Genomic DNA, 14,621 nt, shown 5'->3' on the forward strand with positions numbered 1-14,621 from the left:
GGTTTGTCATAGCGTCTATATATAGTGCTAAGCTACGCCCTAACAGGCTTGGGCCCAACATACAGAATCAACAGAAAATTAAGGGTCCGATTCAAGGCATTCAACAAAAAAAATATTGGCTCGTGGTTAAGAATTAATGGTTTGGCATGAGCCATACCAATCTATTGAAGCACTCAAAAAATTACGCCATAGAGGATACATATCTTGTTTTTATTGAGGAATATGATAAGGAGTTGAATTAGTTAGTTAGTTAAAGTTCAATTAATTAGTTAACTTCAATTAGTTAGTTAACTAGTTAGTTGTTAGTTGTTAATTGTTTGTTAGCCAGCTGTCATTTTATGATTGGAACATTAACTATGGATGATTCATTCTTGAGCTCCAACAAACGACAATCAACTAGAACTTCTAGGCCTCCCCTTTGGCAAAAGGATTTTATTACCACATTCAAGTCTAAATCAAGGTCCAATTGTTTGTATTCTCTGGAAAATAACATTGATTACAGAAATTTGTCTCCTTCTTATCAATGTTGCATTTCTAATCTTTCAGTTGACACTGAGCCTAAGTTCTATCATCAAGCTGCCAAAGATAAGAGGTGGGTAGCAGCTATGAAAGAAGAGATACAGGCACTGGAAGAGAATAAAACCTGGGAGGTAGTAACTTTACTTGTTGGCAAAAAGGATATAGGTTGCAAATGGGTGTACAAGATTAAGTACAAGGCAAGTGGTGAAGTTGAAAGATTCAAAGCCAGACTTGTAGCCAAAGGATACAGCCAGCAAGAAGGTTTAGATTACTAGGAGACATTTTCTCCAGTTGTTAAGATGGTCACAGTTAGAACAGTGCTCACTCTAGCTGCATCTAAGGGATGGGATGTCCAACAGATGGATGTTTATAATGCATTCTTGCAAGGTGATTTGGTAGAAGAAGTCTATATGCAGATACCTCAAGGATTCTCTCATATGCATGCTGGAGATCAACCTGTATGTAAGTTGCTTAAGTCATTTTATGGACTTAAGCAAGCTTCACGACAGTGGAATGTGAAGTTGACTCAGGCATTATTAGTTGCTGGATTTCAGCAAAGCCATTTGGATTACTCTTTATTGATCAAGAAGTCTAATGAAGGTATTTTGATTGTTTTGATTTATGTTGATGATTTGTTAGTTACTGGATTGCAGCCCAGGAGGGCACTCTGGAGCAACCTTTCGAACTGCTGCTGAATCCATGGGCAGGCAAGAGAGAACCAGGCGAACTGAAAGATCTTAGTAGCCAGAGGAGCAACATCACACTAATCAATGAGACCAAACAAGTTTTAAAAGATAACTTCAAGATCAAAGATCTAGGATCATTGAGATATTTCCTAGGGATAGAGTTTGCCAGAAACAGTGAAGGAATTCTCATGCATCAAAGAAAGTATGCATTGGAGATTATTTCAGACTTGGGATTATGTGGATCTAAACCTATTGCCACGCCTGTTGAGATGAATGGAAAGCTCACTACTGCAGTTTTTGACAAGCATGTAGGAGTTACATCTGATCCTGTATTATCAGATATTGGTGAGTATCAAAGATTGATTGAGAGATTGATCTACTTAACCATTACTAGATCTGACTTGTCCTATGCTGTTCAAAACCTAAGCCAATTCATGAATGCTCCTAAGCAATCTCATATGAATGCTGCTATTAGAGTTGTCAGATATGTTAAACAACAACCTGGCCTAGGTGTTATGTTATCTGCTCAGCATTCTGGTTCTTTACAGGCTTTTTGTGATGCTGATTGGGGATCATGCCCTGATACTAGGAGATCCATTACTGGATACATGGTTACCTTTGGGGAATCCTTACTTTCTTGGAAGTCTAAGAAGCAATCTACAGTATCCAGGAGTTCTGCTGAAGCAGAATATAGAAGCATGGCTTCTACTGTTGCTGAAGTTACATGGTTAATTGGTCTCTTTCGTGAATTAGACATGCCTATTGTCTTGCCTATTGTTATACATAGTGACAGCACTGCTGCTATTCAGATTGCCTCCAATCCTGTTTTCCATGAGAGGACTAAGTATATTGACATTGATTGTCACTTTATTAGAGAAAAGATTCAAAGAGGTTACATATCCATTCAACACTTGGCTACTGCTGAACAACCTGCTGATGTATTCACTAAAGGGCTTGGTCGATTGCAACATGAGTATTTGGTTTCCAAGCTTGGAATGAAGAACATCTTCATATCTCCTAGCTTGAAGGGGGTATTGAGGAATATGATAAGGAGTTGAATTAGTTAGTTAGTTAAAGTTCAATTAATTAGTTAACTTCAATTAGTTAGTTAACTAGTTAGTTGTTAGTTGTTAATTGTTTGTTAGCAAGGTGTCATTTTATGATTGGAACATTAACTTTGTTAGTTAGCTAATTCATTGTATATATACATAAGTAGTTTGTACATTGTAGAGTAGAAATACAAATTGTAAAAGGCATGAAGGTGTATCTCTCTCAATAATATTCTTCTTCTTCTTCTTCAAGCTTCATTATCGATTGTTCAGCATCAATAAATTAATAGTTTTATCGTCAAGTATTTCTTATTGAAAGACAAATATTGACCATACGAATCTTTGCCTAACACCTAAGGTAAATAATGAATGTGATTAACAAGAGTTGTAGTGCAATGGTGAAATTACTTCATTCTTAATCAAAATTTACGTATTTATATTTTGAATATGAAAAAAAATACTTAAAATATGCTCTCAAAATAGGTGCTTAGTTCAAATCTATCGAAAATTTCAATACGATCATGAAACACCAAATGATAAAACAAAAGAAAGAGATAAATGAATGAGGCTCGGACCACTCAATATAGATTCATCGAAATATGTAGTACTAATCATAAAACTATTACCAAGATTGTAATAATAATTAGACTGCAACACCTACTGTCCATGAAATTGTTAGTCGTATACAGTTATTGTCCAAGATATACATATAAGCACTTAAAAAATATGTGGGATAAGTCACCCACCTTTTATTAAAATTAGACCTTGAAATGGACATTACAGAATGGTCTTTCGGCAAAACCACCCCACACTACGTCAATATGCCAATACACATCATTAAAAACTTATAATATCCACTAGCCCGATTTATTTGTTCATCAATATTCAATAGCTCACGGATCACATACTTCAGCCAAATCAGAGGAATTAGACAAGGAGATCCTTCATGTTGCCTCACATGTTTATCCTTGGATTCTCAAGTAAATGTATTGTCAGCTAAAAATATTTTATATATACGAAAAATGGTCAAAAATATCTTTAAACTATTCGAAAAGGTTTAAAAATATCTCTCATTCACCTATTGAGTTAAAAATCTCTTCCATCTACCTTTTTGATCCACAATTACTCTTAAACTAACAATCTTTTTTTTAATTATTATTATTATTAATTATTATGTGGCATCTTTTTGTTGGATAAATTTAAATTCCAACCCATCAAAATTTTTCTACACATTTAACCCATACCCACATTCTTTGACCAAAACCCAATTAAAAAATTTATCAAAAATAATAAATTTCATCATCTCTTCTCTTTCCCTTGAACCTAATAACCTATTTTCTTTTTTTCCTCTTTCCTTATTCAACAATTTCAAAATAAAATTAATGATTGAATCAATTAGTATTTGAATTTGTAATTGACATAATGATATTTGAATTTGGTCATATCAAATATAACTAAAAAGCTCTTCTTGATTGAGTTTGAATTTGATCTTTCTTATTTCTTCCTTTTGGTTCACACCATATGAAAAATTTAATTTTTTAAAGGGAAGTTGCACTAGATAGTTCTTCTTAATCGTGCTTTAATAGTGAAATTGATATAATTTGACTTGGGTCTTGTTTCTTTCTTCCCGTTTTGGTTCACACCCTTTCAAAAGATTGAATTTTCATGGTTGAGTTGCACTAAAAGAATTGTTCTTGATTATATTTTCGTGGTGACATTGAGAAGACCTGAATTGGGTCTTCTTATTTCTTCCTTTTGGTTCACACTCTTTTCAAAGATTCAATTTTTCATAGTGAAATTGCACTAAAAAGCTCCATTTGATTGTATTTTAATGATAGCATTGACCAAATTCTAACACAATCAAGAAGAGGCTTTTAGTTCTAATTGATATTAAATTCACTAGTTAATTATTATAAGAGAATGAGTATCTCACCAATACATTTGGGTTTGAGTATAAACTTGTAATTACGTTGGATTTTATGGCTCATTTGTGTAGTTTTTCCCAAAAAAAAATACTTCTTCCGTCCAGTAGTTGTCCACAATTGACTTAGCAAACCCCAGGGGCGGAACCAACAATATGAACCCCTTTTGGCAAAAAATATTACTTATTTATACATGGTTAAAATTATTTTTATGTATATATAGTAGATGTTAAACTCCCTTCGATTAGTTTGTGTGTTTAGTTCTTTAGATTTTGAACCCTCTTATTAAAAACCCTAGCTCGCCACTGCACACCGCTTAAGAAACAATAAATAATAGGGTGACATTTATTCTTTGAGTTTATTATTATATTTAAAGTTTTGAGAAATGTGTTAGATGATAAATTATACTTATTTAATAGCAACGGTAAAATCGACATAAAACTAAATTATATCTTGATTTTTCAAATTAAATAAAATATTATCGAACAATTATTTTTAATATAGTGAATAATTATTATTGGACGAAGAGAGTACTAAAAAAATATATTTGGAGGAGACTAAAGCCTATATAAGTACCCTTGCCTTCTTGCTGTTGGAACGTGTATAAAAATGGTTATTAATTAGTACTATAGTTTTCTGCACCTTTTTAATTTTTTAATTTAAAAGGTCAAAATTACGAAAATGAGTTTCACTTTTCCTTTAATCCTAATTAAGTCTAGTAATAATTGAATCGTCACAATATGTTAGGCTAAAACAATTCAAAATATACTCTTAATATGATTCACCCGTACAATAATAATAACAAGAGAAAAAAAATAGCAAGTTATTTAATTAGTGAGTACATAATAAAACATAGGAGTGGTAATGAATTTCTAGGTACAAAAGTGATGCAAGTCTAGAGGTGGAGTAGAATAATTTGTAGAGAGTATTTTGGAAGCAAAAATTGAATTAGCAAACTCAGTGTAGTGAACTCCATCCCAGCTGACATATGCACCACTCTCTTCGCACAGAGTACAACCACTTTGGCGACAAGTTATGTTGGGATTATAGTTATAAGGCGGACCACCATAACCACAACAAACCATCAATGGATTTTGAATACCTAATAACACATGTCGGATTTTCAAAAAATATTAATCAATATGAGTATGCCACACACGTAGAATGTTTGAAATAAACAAAGTAAACTCACCATAAGTGCTTGAATTGGCGATGAGGTCGTACTTGATGGCATACATATCGACATACACAATGGTTGTGTCCTTCATTTGGAGCCTCAATTGTTCACAAAGAGCTCTCAATTGATTGTTAAATGCTTGTGCAGCTTCGTTCATAGACTTAACACATCCATGATCATCAATATCGTTCAAGTTACTTACATTTCTTGTGGCAACCTTTTGTGGCAAACAACCTAACGGTCCTGTGTTATGAATCCAGAAGTTCTTCCCTCCATGTTTGTATATGCCCTGCATTGGTTTAATAATGAAGGTCTTTAATGTGAGGGTAACTTTGAATTCGGTTAAATTAGGTAAGAGAGAAGGATTACCCAAGTGTTATAAGAAGTCCACTCATGCCCAATGCTTAGCATTTGATACAACTGCTCTGATCTCATGTTAAATTAGGTGTTAAGCTTAACTCACACTTCAAAATCTAGTTCAAAGAGAGAAAAATTGTCCAAGTCTTATAAGGAATCTACTCATCTCATTAACTTTTAACACCTCACGCCTAGTGCTTAGCATCTGGTGCAACTGCTTTGATACCATGTTAAAGTAGGTCTCAAATCTAACTCACACGTCAAAAGCAAACTCAAATAGAGAATGATTGTTCAGGCCTTATAACAAGTCCATTCATTTCATTAACCATTAATGTGAGACTTTTGTTATTCTTTTAACATAATTAAATGGAAGGGGTACTATTAAAATTCTTAGTTTTCTTGAAGAACTTAAAGACACGTGGACTTCATCTATTTCATGTTGTAGCTCCGTTAATAACAAGGAAAAATATGATGATTTGCTAACAAATGAACCAAGAGTGAAATATAGACAAACATTGAGCAATTTGTAATGATATAGGGACAAATTTGGACCTTTATAAACAAAAGAATAAGAAAAAGATGAATACTAGCCATTTTCTCATCGCATCAAGAGGGCTTTTAGAGAGCTCACCAGGATTGCATCTTGAATTTCAGATATGAAAGAAGGGATCTTTTCAATAACTTGATAAGCTTGTGAAAGGTAAGTGAATGCACCAGCAAGATCATTTTGTCCTATATCTACCATGTATATTGCCTTCTCCAAATCTACTTTATCAACCAACTCTTCTGAAACTTGTCAAATTACGAGTCCAAAGTTAGGACGTTAATATCAGTGAAAAGTAACATATATATACCTAAGTTTCATCCTTTCAGATGATCAATCAATTAATAATTGGATTGTTAATTATTTCACGGAATAACATACTCTTTCTTTCTGTCCAACAATAATTATTCATTATTAACTTGTCATAATAAATAATATGGGTACTATTACTATGGTATCCTTGACTTTATTAAATTAAACGTTTTGAGAAATATGTTAGATGATGAATAATACCATCCCTTTTCACTTTTAATTATCATAATTTTTTTAGACTCAAATGATAATAACTTTTGACTAACATTTTACGATAATATTTTTTCAAGGTACTCATATGGAAAATAGTATTTTAATTTTCTTATAGTTTTTGAATATGTAAATTTTTTGTTTGAAATATCGAATTAATGTAATTTAAGTTAATTTTGAAAATTAGTTAATTTGACTTTTGAAAACCGCGACATAATAATTAAAAATAGGCATAAAAGATAAATTATCTTGATTTTCTAAACTGAGTAAGTATTGTTAGACAACTATTTTTATTATAGTGAATAACTATTGTTGAACAGATAATATATATCTTTTTCATATAACTATTAACTGATTGACAATATGAAAAATCAACTCCATACAATTATACTATAGTAGTAGTAAATATTACCTTTGGATTGTAACTGAAGAAACCTTACAAATTGAAGAACTTGAGTACTAAGACTAAATAAAACATTTTTGGGGAGTATAGTTGCACCTCCAATTGCAAAATTTACCCCATTCTTAAAATTAGGCCTTACAGATTCCAGATATGGAGTCAAATAGCTCATATTCAGATTTTCACCTGTAATGATCAGAAGTCATAAATTTTACAAAAAAAAGATATAAAAGAATATGTAAAATTTAAATATCAACCTATTTATATTCCGCGTTTTTAAATGCATGCAAAAAAATAATAATTGTAATTCATGATTGAGATAGCTCCCGTGACAATATTTCACAGTCTAAATTTGAATATATTAAATGCTACTTGCGTAACTTATAAAATATTAAGCACACCGAAATTTTTTTAAAAAAAAAACTTCACGGGCTCAAACTCAATATAAGCCATTTTGAAATATTAAATTTATAATATTAAAAATTGAATATTTATTGAAAAATGAAAATATCTAATTATTTAGAAATAGAAATTTCTGTAATATTTCTTGAGTGAGTTGATAAAAGAAATATTTTTTTAAAAACTTGTGGGTGATTGATTGCTTACCTACCGGCTACCATATATTTTCACGGGTTAAAAGAGTGTTTACAAGGTGGAAACTATACAAAATAAATGAAGATTGCAAATGGAAATCAATAATGGTTTACTAGTTGAACATGAAAGAGACATTTTGATGCATATATAGATGTTGGAGAAGAATGAAAGTTTTGGTGAAAAAACAAAAATAAGGATATCACTTAGTGGTCTGAAAAATCTATGATTTCCTATCAAGATTATTCAAAAATATTTTCGTTTCCATTTTCATTTATGTGACATTTTTTACTCGTTTGTAAAAAATGATGAGTTTACGTTCCTAAGTCAGGAAGAAAATCTATGTTACATACACACAAAAAATATTTTTTACCCTGTTAGCACATCGTATATTGAAATTTTTCAGCAAAATCGAAACCTTATAGTAGAGGTAGCTACCCTTGTTTTAAATTCATTTTACCCTTATTAAAAACCTTCTATGGTTGCAAAAATATTACTTGCGAAACAACAAGTTTCAAAAGTCTAAATATCGATATAAATATTATTAACTATTATTTGCTTCGAGCCAATAAAGACTAAGAATATTGAAAAAAGTAATCTCTGACGATGCCACAAAAATTGAAACGTAACAAAAGAGTAAGAAGAAGTGGGGCTTACAAAGGAAGTCAAGAATCAATCGTCCATCACACAATCTATCAGATGGCTGATGAAAAAAGGCACGACCATCTGGATATCCAAATCTAATTCCATGAGCAGCTGGATAACCACCTGTGTCTGAATTTGAATCTCCAAAATTGAAAATTACCATATTTTTATTACACTCACAAACAACAACGTTTGCCAATTGACACATCAAAAAACAAACAAGTAACATAAACCTACAACTTGTTCTACTTCTCATTCTCATATTCATATATATATAAATATTTGTTATTGTTATGTTTATAACAGAGTGTATTACACAATTTATGATAAGCCAATAGCTTATATATATATATGTATATTTTTATATAATAAAACAAATGAAGTTAAACTACTTTGCCACACATTCTTTTTTCACGAGAAGTGGAGCAATAGGTGGAGTAAGTGTGCACCTATATGCATACAGATTGGGTTCAGTATTTTCGACGTTGAGCATATAGAAATATATTTAATAAAAAATCATTAAAATTTTAAGAAAGATTAGGAAGGTTTTATACGGCTAAATGGTAAAAGTGAAAGAATCAACATAAATTGTGCTGCAGTGATGAAACTTCTTCACTCTTAAGCAGAAATTTCAAGTTTAAGTCTTGAATATGAGAAAAATCAATTTTGGAGTATCACCTCAGAATAAACCTTGAAGTACGGATTTCCGTGAGAAACTAATAAAAACTAAAATTTAAGAATTATACACATTAAATTTAAATTCAGAATATGCATTCATATAATTAGGTAAGAAAAGGATTTAGGATTTTTAAGTTTTTATTTTATTTTTTAACAAGTGAATGTTAATTGCAATAATGATTTTAAATTGACATTGTCCACTTGCGTTCACGAGATTACATAGAGAACTGTCACCGGCCAATTCGTGGAGAAGAGGACAGTTCCACTAAATCTTTTGGGTGTGGTTGCCACTAGAATTATTTGTTTAACTGAAAAATAGTACAGTTAAATTTATTATAGGTTAAGAATATGCGTTATTGTTTAGCTCGTTAAATAGATTAATTATCAATTCTAATGGTATAAAATAAGTTAAAATATAATTATAATTACAAGATTATAATTGAAAATAAAATAAAAAAATAAAAATTTCTTCAAAATAAGGCGTTGATATTCTTTAAGGAGATTCAAGTCAAGTGCAGTAAATGTTTTTTTACTGATCCAATAGTAATCCTTCTTGACATGTCCCCCAAGATACAACAGTCTAATCACAAAAGTCAAACTCAAAAAACTCTGAGTCTAAAATTTCATAAAAAGAACACCTTCCTGCAACTAATAAGACATTTTTCTGAACAAACTTTATGCATGTTATATTTTTTCTTACGTGTGTCAAACCAAATGATGAAGCCACCAAAATTTATAATTGAGAAAATCTTCCTATCAATTATTAGAAATATAATGATAGTAAATAATGATGATCAATGACTTAGAAATTACCTAAATTACAACATGTAATGAATGAATAATGAGAGAAATAATGTGAGGAGATCCAATGCCCAATAACGGGCAGAAAGAAGAGTTGCACAATTGCACAAAAATGTTCACCAAATGAAAATGGCAGAAATGGCAGAATCAATATACTTAAGCCTTAATACATTGATTCCAAGGATAATGGAAATCTTAACTACTAATTTTATAATATTATAATGAAAAAGTGCTCCTCTCACTCACATATAGTGAGTCAATTCTCATTTATATTCTCATTTATACTTATGACAAGAATTTCACTGTTGTACATCTATTACATCTCGATTCATAAAATTTAGAATAAATTCTAGCATACAATGTTCTAGATATTCATATTTCTCATAATCTCTTTATTTTAATTTTGAATTTATCATAATGCTCTTGTCTCAAAAGACAAGCATAAGAGACCGATCAGTAAACACAATTATGTGATAATACTTAATGAACTTTGTCATCTCATGATTCTCTTAATTTTAACATAATAACATTTCTAGAGATGTCCCATCAGACTGAATCGAGCATAATCTCTTAGCAACATATTAAGATAGCATACGTTAAATTAAATTTCAATAAAATCAATTAAAATCATGAGGGTACAATACAATGTGAAAAATTACTTCAGATTTTCAAGGCTTCACTCGACAATAAATAGAGACTAAACTTGTATCACCCTTATGAGTCACCATATACATACATGACATGAAACATGTACATTGACTCCTTTCCCATATAGTGTTTGGGTTTTATAAATAAAATATTGTTCAAACAACTTATGCTTAAACAAGAGACTTCCTCTTCTTGTTGTTTGTTTAGGAACAAAGTTTTTGAACCATTTCATGCAATTTATGATCCTACACAGCTATTATTGATAAATTTAATCTTATTAAAAGCAAAATTAAACAACACGTGAAAACTATAGTACACCAAGTATAGTTTTACATTACCTTGTTAATCAACTCATACAACGAATCATCCCCAAACTTCATTTGCCAAAAAACAACCTTTGCAAAACTAATAGTAGCAACTTCCTCTCCCTCTCAACCATTTATCCCTACATTCACCCTATTAATTAACCTTGTTGTAAGTGCAATGTGGTGAACTCGTTCAAAATTAAGCAGCCGAGGGAGCAGTTACGTATTTGACCGCGCTAGCCTGGGACATAGCAGCAGCAATCAGTGGTTGAAGCTGGTTCACTGCTCCTGCAGCACCTATCACATTCACTTGGTTCATGCCAACTGATCTATTGTAGTCCAGAGACTCGTCGTTGTAAATGTCCCACCATTTCTTCACCAGTAATTTTATATCTTCCCTTTCCATGTTCTCTTCTTTCCCGGTGTACCTCCACGGCTTTGATCCCTGCCTCCATCATCATCATCGTTACAAGAACAAATCAACATGACTCGGGAAAACAAAAACGAAAAGACTTTTAAAATTTGTGATCTAAAATAGTCAACTCACCGCTGCACAATAGTGTACAACTTTCACTTTATCAAGCTCAACATTCTCGGGATGACGCCATAACATTGCTAGAACAAGATTGTAGACTAGAGGTATAGGTCTGTAGATGTTCTTGAAATACATATTCAGGAAATCCTGTCATCAATCAAGTACAAGGGTACATGTACTGGTTCAGCGAAACTCAATAACTTTAATTTAAATTTGGAAAACCTTATAAATTTCAAGGTTATATGTACCTGCTCTGCAAAAGGAGTAGGAGGGGTGATTTGAAGTTTCTTCAAGAGATCGTGGTAAGTGCGGAGGCTGGGCTCAAACACGAACATTCCTGCGTTAAAATATAGGGATGGTGGCTGACCTAAGTCCTCACTAGGCCACTTAACTTTGTCCGGACACTGTTGACAGTAGCCGATCTTGTATTGAGGCGTGTGACTCCATGTTTTCTCACAGAAACAGTCCATTACAGCGTACAAGTAACCATCTGGCAAATCAAACAAATGATCTATGTTGTCATACACCTGAATGTCACCATCTAGGTAGATCAACTTCTTGTATTCCACAAACTGCATTCATGTAAATGAAAAATATATATATATGTTAATAATAATAATCAAACTGTAACGAAATTATTCGATGATAGTAACTAGCTAGGTTACACTCCCTGACCTACATTCGCTGTATTTTGTACATATTTTGTAAATTATGTTATATTCTAGGTCCGCCCCGCCCTGCCCTACGATAATCCTCATGTCTCAATTTCAAATTTACTAATTGACGCACAAATCGATAATGTATCATACAAAACTCCAAATGTGACTACTTTTATTTTGGAATCCCAAAGGCTACGCATAAACTCTACTCTTCGACTGACCATTCCGTGATAATTTACTATAGGTCACAAATAAATCGCATTAGATAAAAATATATATAAATCGTATTAGATAAAATCTATAAAAACAAAAAACTCATACTTAAATAGCATATGGAGGCTAAATTAGATCCAAAGTTTGCCACATGAGAAACCCACCTCCCAATCACTCTATACGTCTTTAAATACCGTAACTTATAATATTTTTAATGTAACTTATATATGTGTATATATATTTTATCTTAAAAAATTTGGAGGTATTATGTGCAAATTTGTGATCAAAGAGTAATAATTATCATCCACATGTAATGAATAATGTGACGTAGCAACTCTGAGACATGACGTGTGGCAGGTCCATCCACGTGTAATTGCAAATGTGGTGTTGCCTAAATTTTAAAAAAACATGACACGTGTAAATAAATAGATGGACCCCACTTACCTCCCAAATACGAAGCTTGGAGTAGTTGATGACGTAATAAGCCATAGCAAATTGAGTTTGGTTTTCAGGTGGGTAAACAGGCTCAATCTCTCTCACTATACAGCCTTGCTCCTCCAGCATACGGCGGTGCTCCGGCGGAACGTCCGGCAGCACCGCCACAACCAGCGGATACACCGATTTGACCTTCCTCAAACCTTTTGCTAATCCAATCACACCTTTCACATAATCACCATTTCCCGCCAAAAACGTAACGTAGGCCCGGTCCAATGTAGCAGGACCCGGCCCGTTGGTTGCCGGTTTCGCCATTTTCTCGGTTACTCTAGCGATCGCCGGAGCCATGGGAGGATCGTAGAATTAAGATGAATGCTGATTTTTGTGTTGGTGATTTGAATTGAATGAAACGGTTATGAGAGAAGTGTAATATATAGAGGTGAATTACAAGTAATGTTTGTTGTGGGGTTTGGATTCTCCTGATTATTGAAGTGTGGACGAACACGTCTGCAAATGATCATTTGATCCGACGGTTGAGATTGAAGCTACAGGATTATTCTGGAACTAAGGGTATGCGCAAGTAATTATTCCATATTAATTTGTTAGTCAGACTGCAACAAGTGAAATAAGAATTGATACGAGAGGTAAAAAAGTACGATCTCAACTCTAAGTGTATCCATCGAAGATTCCAAGTAAAAGAAAAGAAAGCATCAGTAAAAAAAAGATAGTGTAAAGTCAATTTGTTTATCTTAATGTGATATGAATTATTTTTTTTAAAAAGAAAAGTAGATTAAAGATATATAAAATATATATTTTAATTTATGATCATAAAATAATATTAAAAATTGTAAAAGTATCTATATTTTTTAATATAGAATAAATAAATTGAAATCGAGAAATAGCGATACTAGTATCATAAATGGAAGACGCAAGAAGAAAAAAACCAAAAAAGGAAGAGAAGACGCTGGAAGAAACTAGCTAATTGCATAAATAATCATTTTTATCTCATTTTGCCTATCAAATGTATATTGTTTGAAAAGTTACATTGACCTTTCAAACAATTGTAATGTCACATAAAATAGAATATGCTCAAATATACTTGATAAATATAAATTATTAATATAGCTTGAATATATGCTGTAATAAAATATTATTTAATTTATTATATGAAGTTCAAGAATCACGAGATTTATCATTTGTTGATAAACTTATTAGTTGAGTGTACAAGTGGTAATCTTTCTATATGAGTTTTGAGTAATTTTTACTTCATGATAAAATGCTTTTTTTGATTGATTTAGGTTTATAAGTTTAGGATTAGAGCCCAACCTATATTATGAATTTTGATCATTGTTGAAGGTATACAAACAGGGGTTATTAATTGTTATTAATTTAATTTTTAAAATTTTGATATATAAAATAATTATTGAAAATAACAAGAAATCAAATTAATCACGCACGTGAGATTAAGGAAATAATAGACTTCTCCTCTTTCACTTTATCCAAAGGTTGGAAAAAATCTTTTACATTTCTCTGTTTTATATATATACCCTTGCAAGTACCATGATATAAAACTTTACCTAAAACAATTTTAAAGAATGGCATTGGGTCAACTATGACAACTTTATTGGCTTTATTTGTTCAATTAATGGGATTTGGTTCCACAATTGAAGTTGACACCATATTCTAATTTGGTGAAATTTCCAATCAATGTGTGTTTATAATACATTCTTTTTCAAAATATGGAAAAGGCCTATAGTCTTGGATGGGTCATGCAATTTTACTAAATAGAAAATTCTTGGATGGGACATGCAATTTTTACCTTTTATATATTAAAGGCAAAATGAAACATCAATAGCAGAATCATGTTAGACTGTTAGTCATAGCGATGTCATGTGATCGGAAAATATTATTATACACACTTAAAATCTTATATAC

At 31.7% G+C, this 14,621-nt stretch overlaps 2 protein-coding genes across 3 annotated transcripts; both read right to left on the bottom strand.

The window, feature by feature from the left end:
• Nucleotides 1-4,919: 4,919 nt before the first annotated feature.
• On the bottom strand, nt 4,920-8,843 carry LOC101261155 (GDSL esterase/lipase LIP-4-like). 2 transcript variants are annotated; one of them, XM_004229321.5, is made up of 5 exons: nt 8,425-8,843; nt 7,189-7,362; nt 6,342-6,496; nt 5,369-5,642; nt 4,920-5,278 (listed from the first exon to the last, which is right to left on the bottom strand). In XM_004229321.5, the coding sequence occupies exons 1-5, from the start codon at nt 8,678-8,680 to the stop codon at nt 5,049-5,051; spliced, it is 1,089 nt and encodes a 362-aa protein (XP_004229369.1). In that variant the 5' UTR covers nt 8,681-8,843; the 3' UTR covers nt 4,920-5,048. The 2 variants fall into 2 exon arrangements, with proteins under 2 accessions (XP_004229369.1, XP_010322302.1); XM_010324000.4 differs by having other exon boundaries at nt 6,342-6,502.
• A 1,952-nt stretch (nt 8,844-10,795) lies between these two features.
• LOC101261450 (galactinol synthase 1) lies at nt 10,796-13,558 on the bottom strand. Its single transcript, XM_004229322.5, has 4 exons — nt 12,696-13,558; nt 11,628-11,951; nt 11,392-11,526; nt 10,796-11,289 (listed from the first exon to the last, which is right to left on the bottom strand). Exons 1-4 carry the CDS (start codon nt 13,032-13,034, stop codon nt 11,044-11,046), a joined length of 1,044 nt encoding a protein of 347 aa, XP_004229370.1. The 5' UTR covers nt 13,035-13,558; the 3' UTR covers nt 10,796-11,043.
• Nucleotides 13,559-14,621: the final 1,063 nt, after the last annotated feature.

Source organism: Solanum lycopersicum, chromosome 1, assembly GCF_036512215.1.
Source record: "Solanum lycopersicum chromosome 1, SLM_r2.1".
NCBI classification, from domain to species: domain Eukaryota; kingdom Viridiplantae; phylum Streptophyta; class Magnoliopsida; order Solanales; family Solanaceae; genus Solanum; species Solanum lycopersicum.

Bases quoted from the DNA above. Each gene is read 5' to 3' on its own strand.
- LOC101261155 (XM_010324000.4), bottom strand. From the start codon at position 8,680: ATGAATATGAGAATGAGAAGTAGAACAAGTTGTAGGTTTATGTTACTT. The intron at 7,363-8,424 runs GTAAGCCCCACT...TGATCATTACAG, and splicing joins ATTGATTCTTGACTTCCTTT to GTGAAAATCTGAATATGAGC. The intron at 6,503-7,188 runs GTAATATTTACT...TAATTTGACAAG, and splicing joins TCTTCAGTTACAATCCAAAG to TTTCAGAAGAGTTGGTTGAT.
- LOC101261450 (XM_004229322.5), bottom strand. From the start codon at position 13,034: ATGGCTCCGGCGATCGCTAGAGTAACCGAGAAAATGGCGAAACCGGCA. The intron at 11,527-11,627 runs GTACATATAACC...GATTGATGACAG, and splicing joins CTACTCCTTTTGCAGAGCAG to GATTTCCTGAATATGTATTT. The intron at 11,290-11,391 runs GTGAGTTGACTA...TGATGGAGGCAG, and splicing joins TTGTACACTATTGTGCAGCG to GGATCAAAGCCGTGGAGGTA.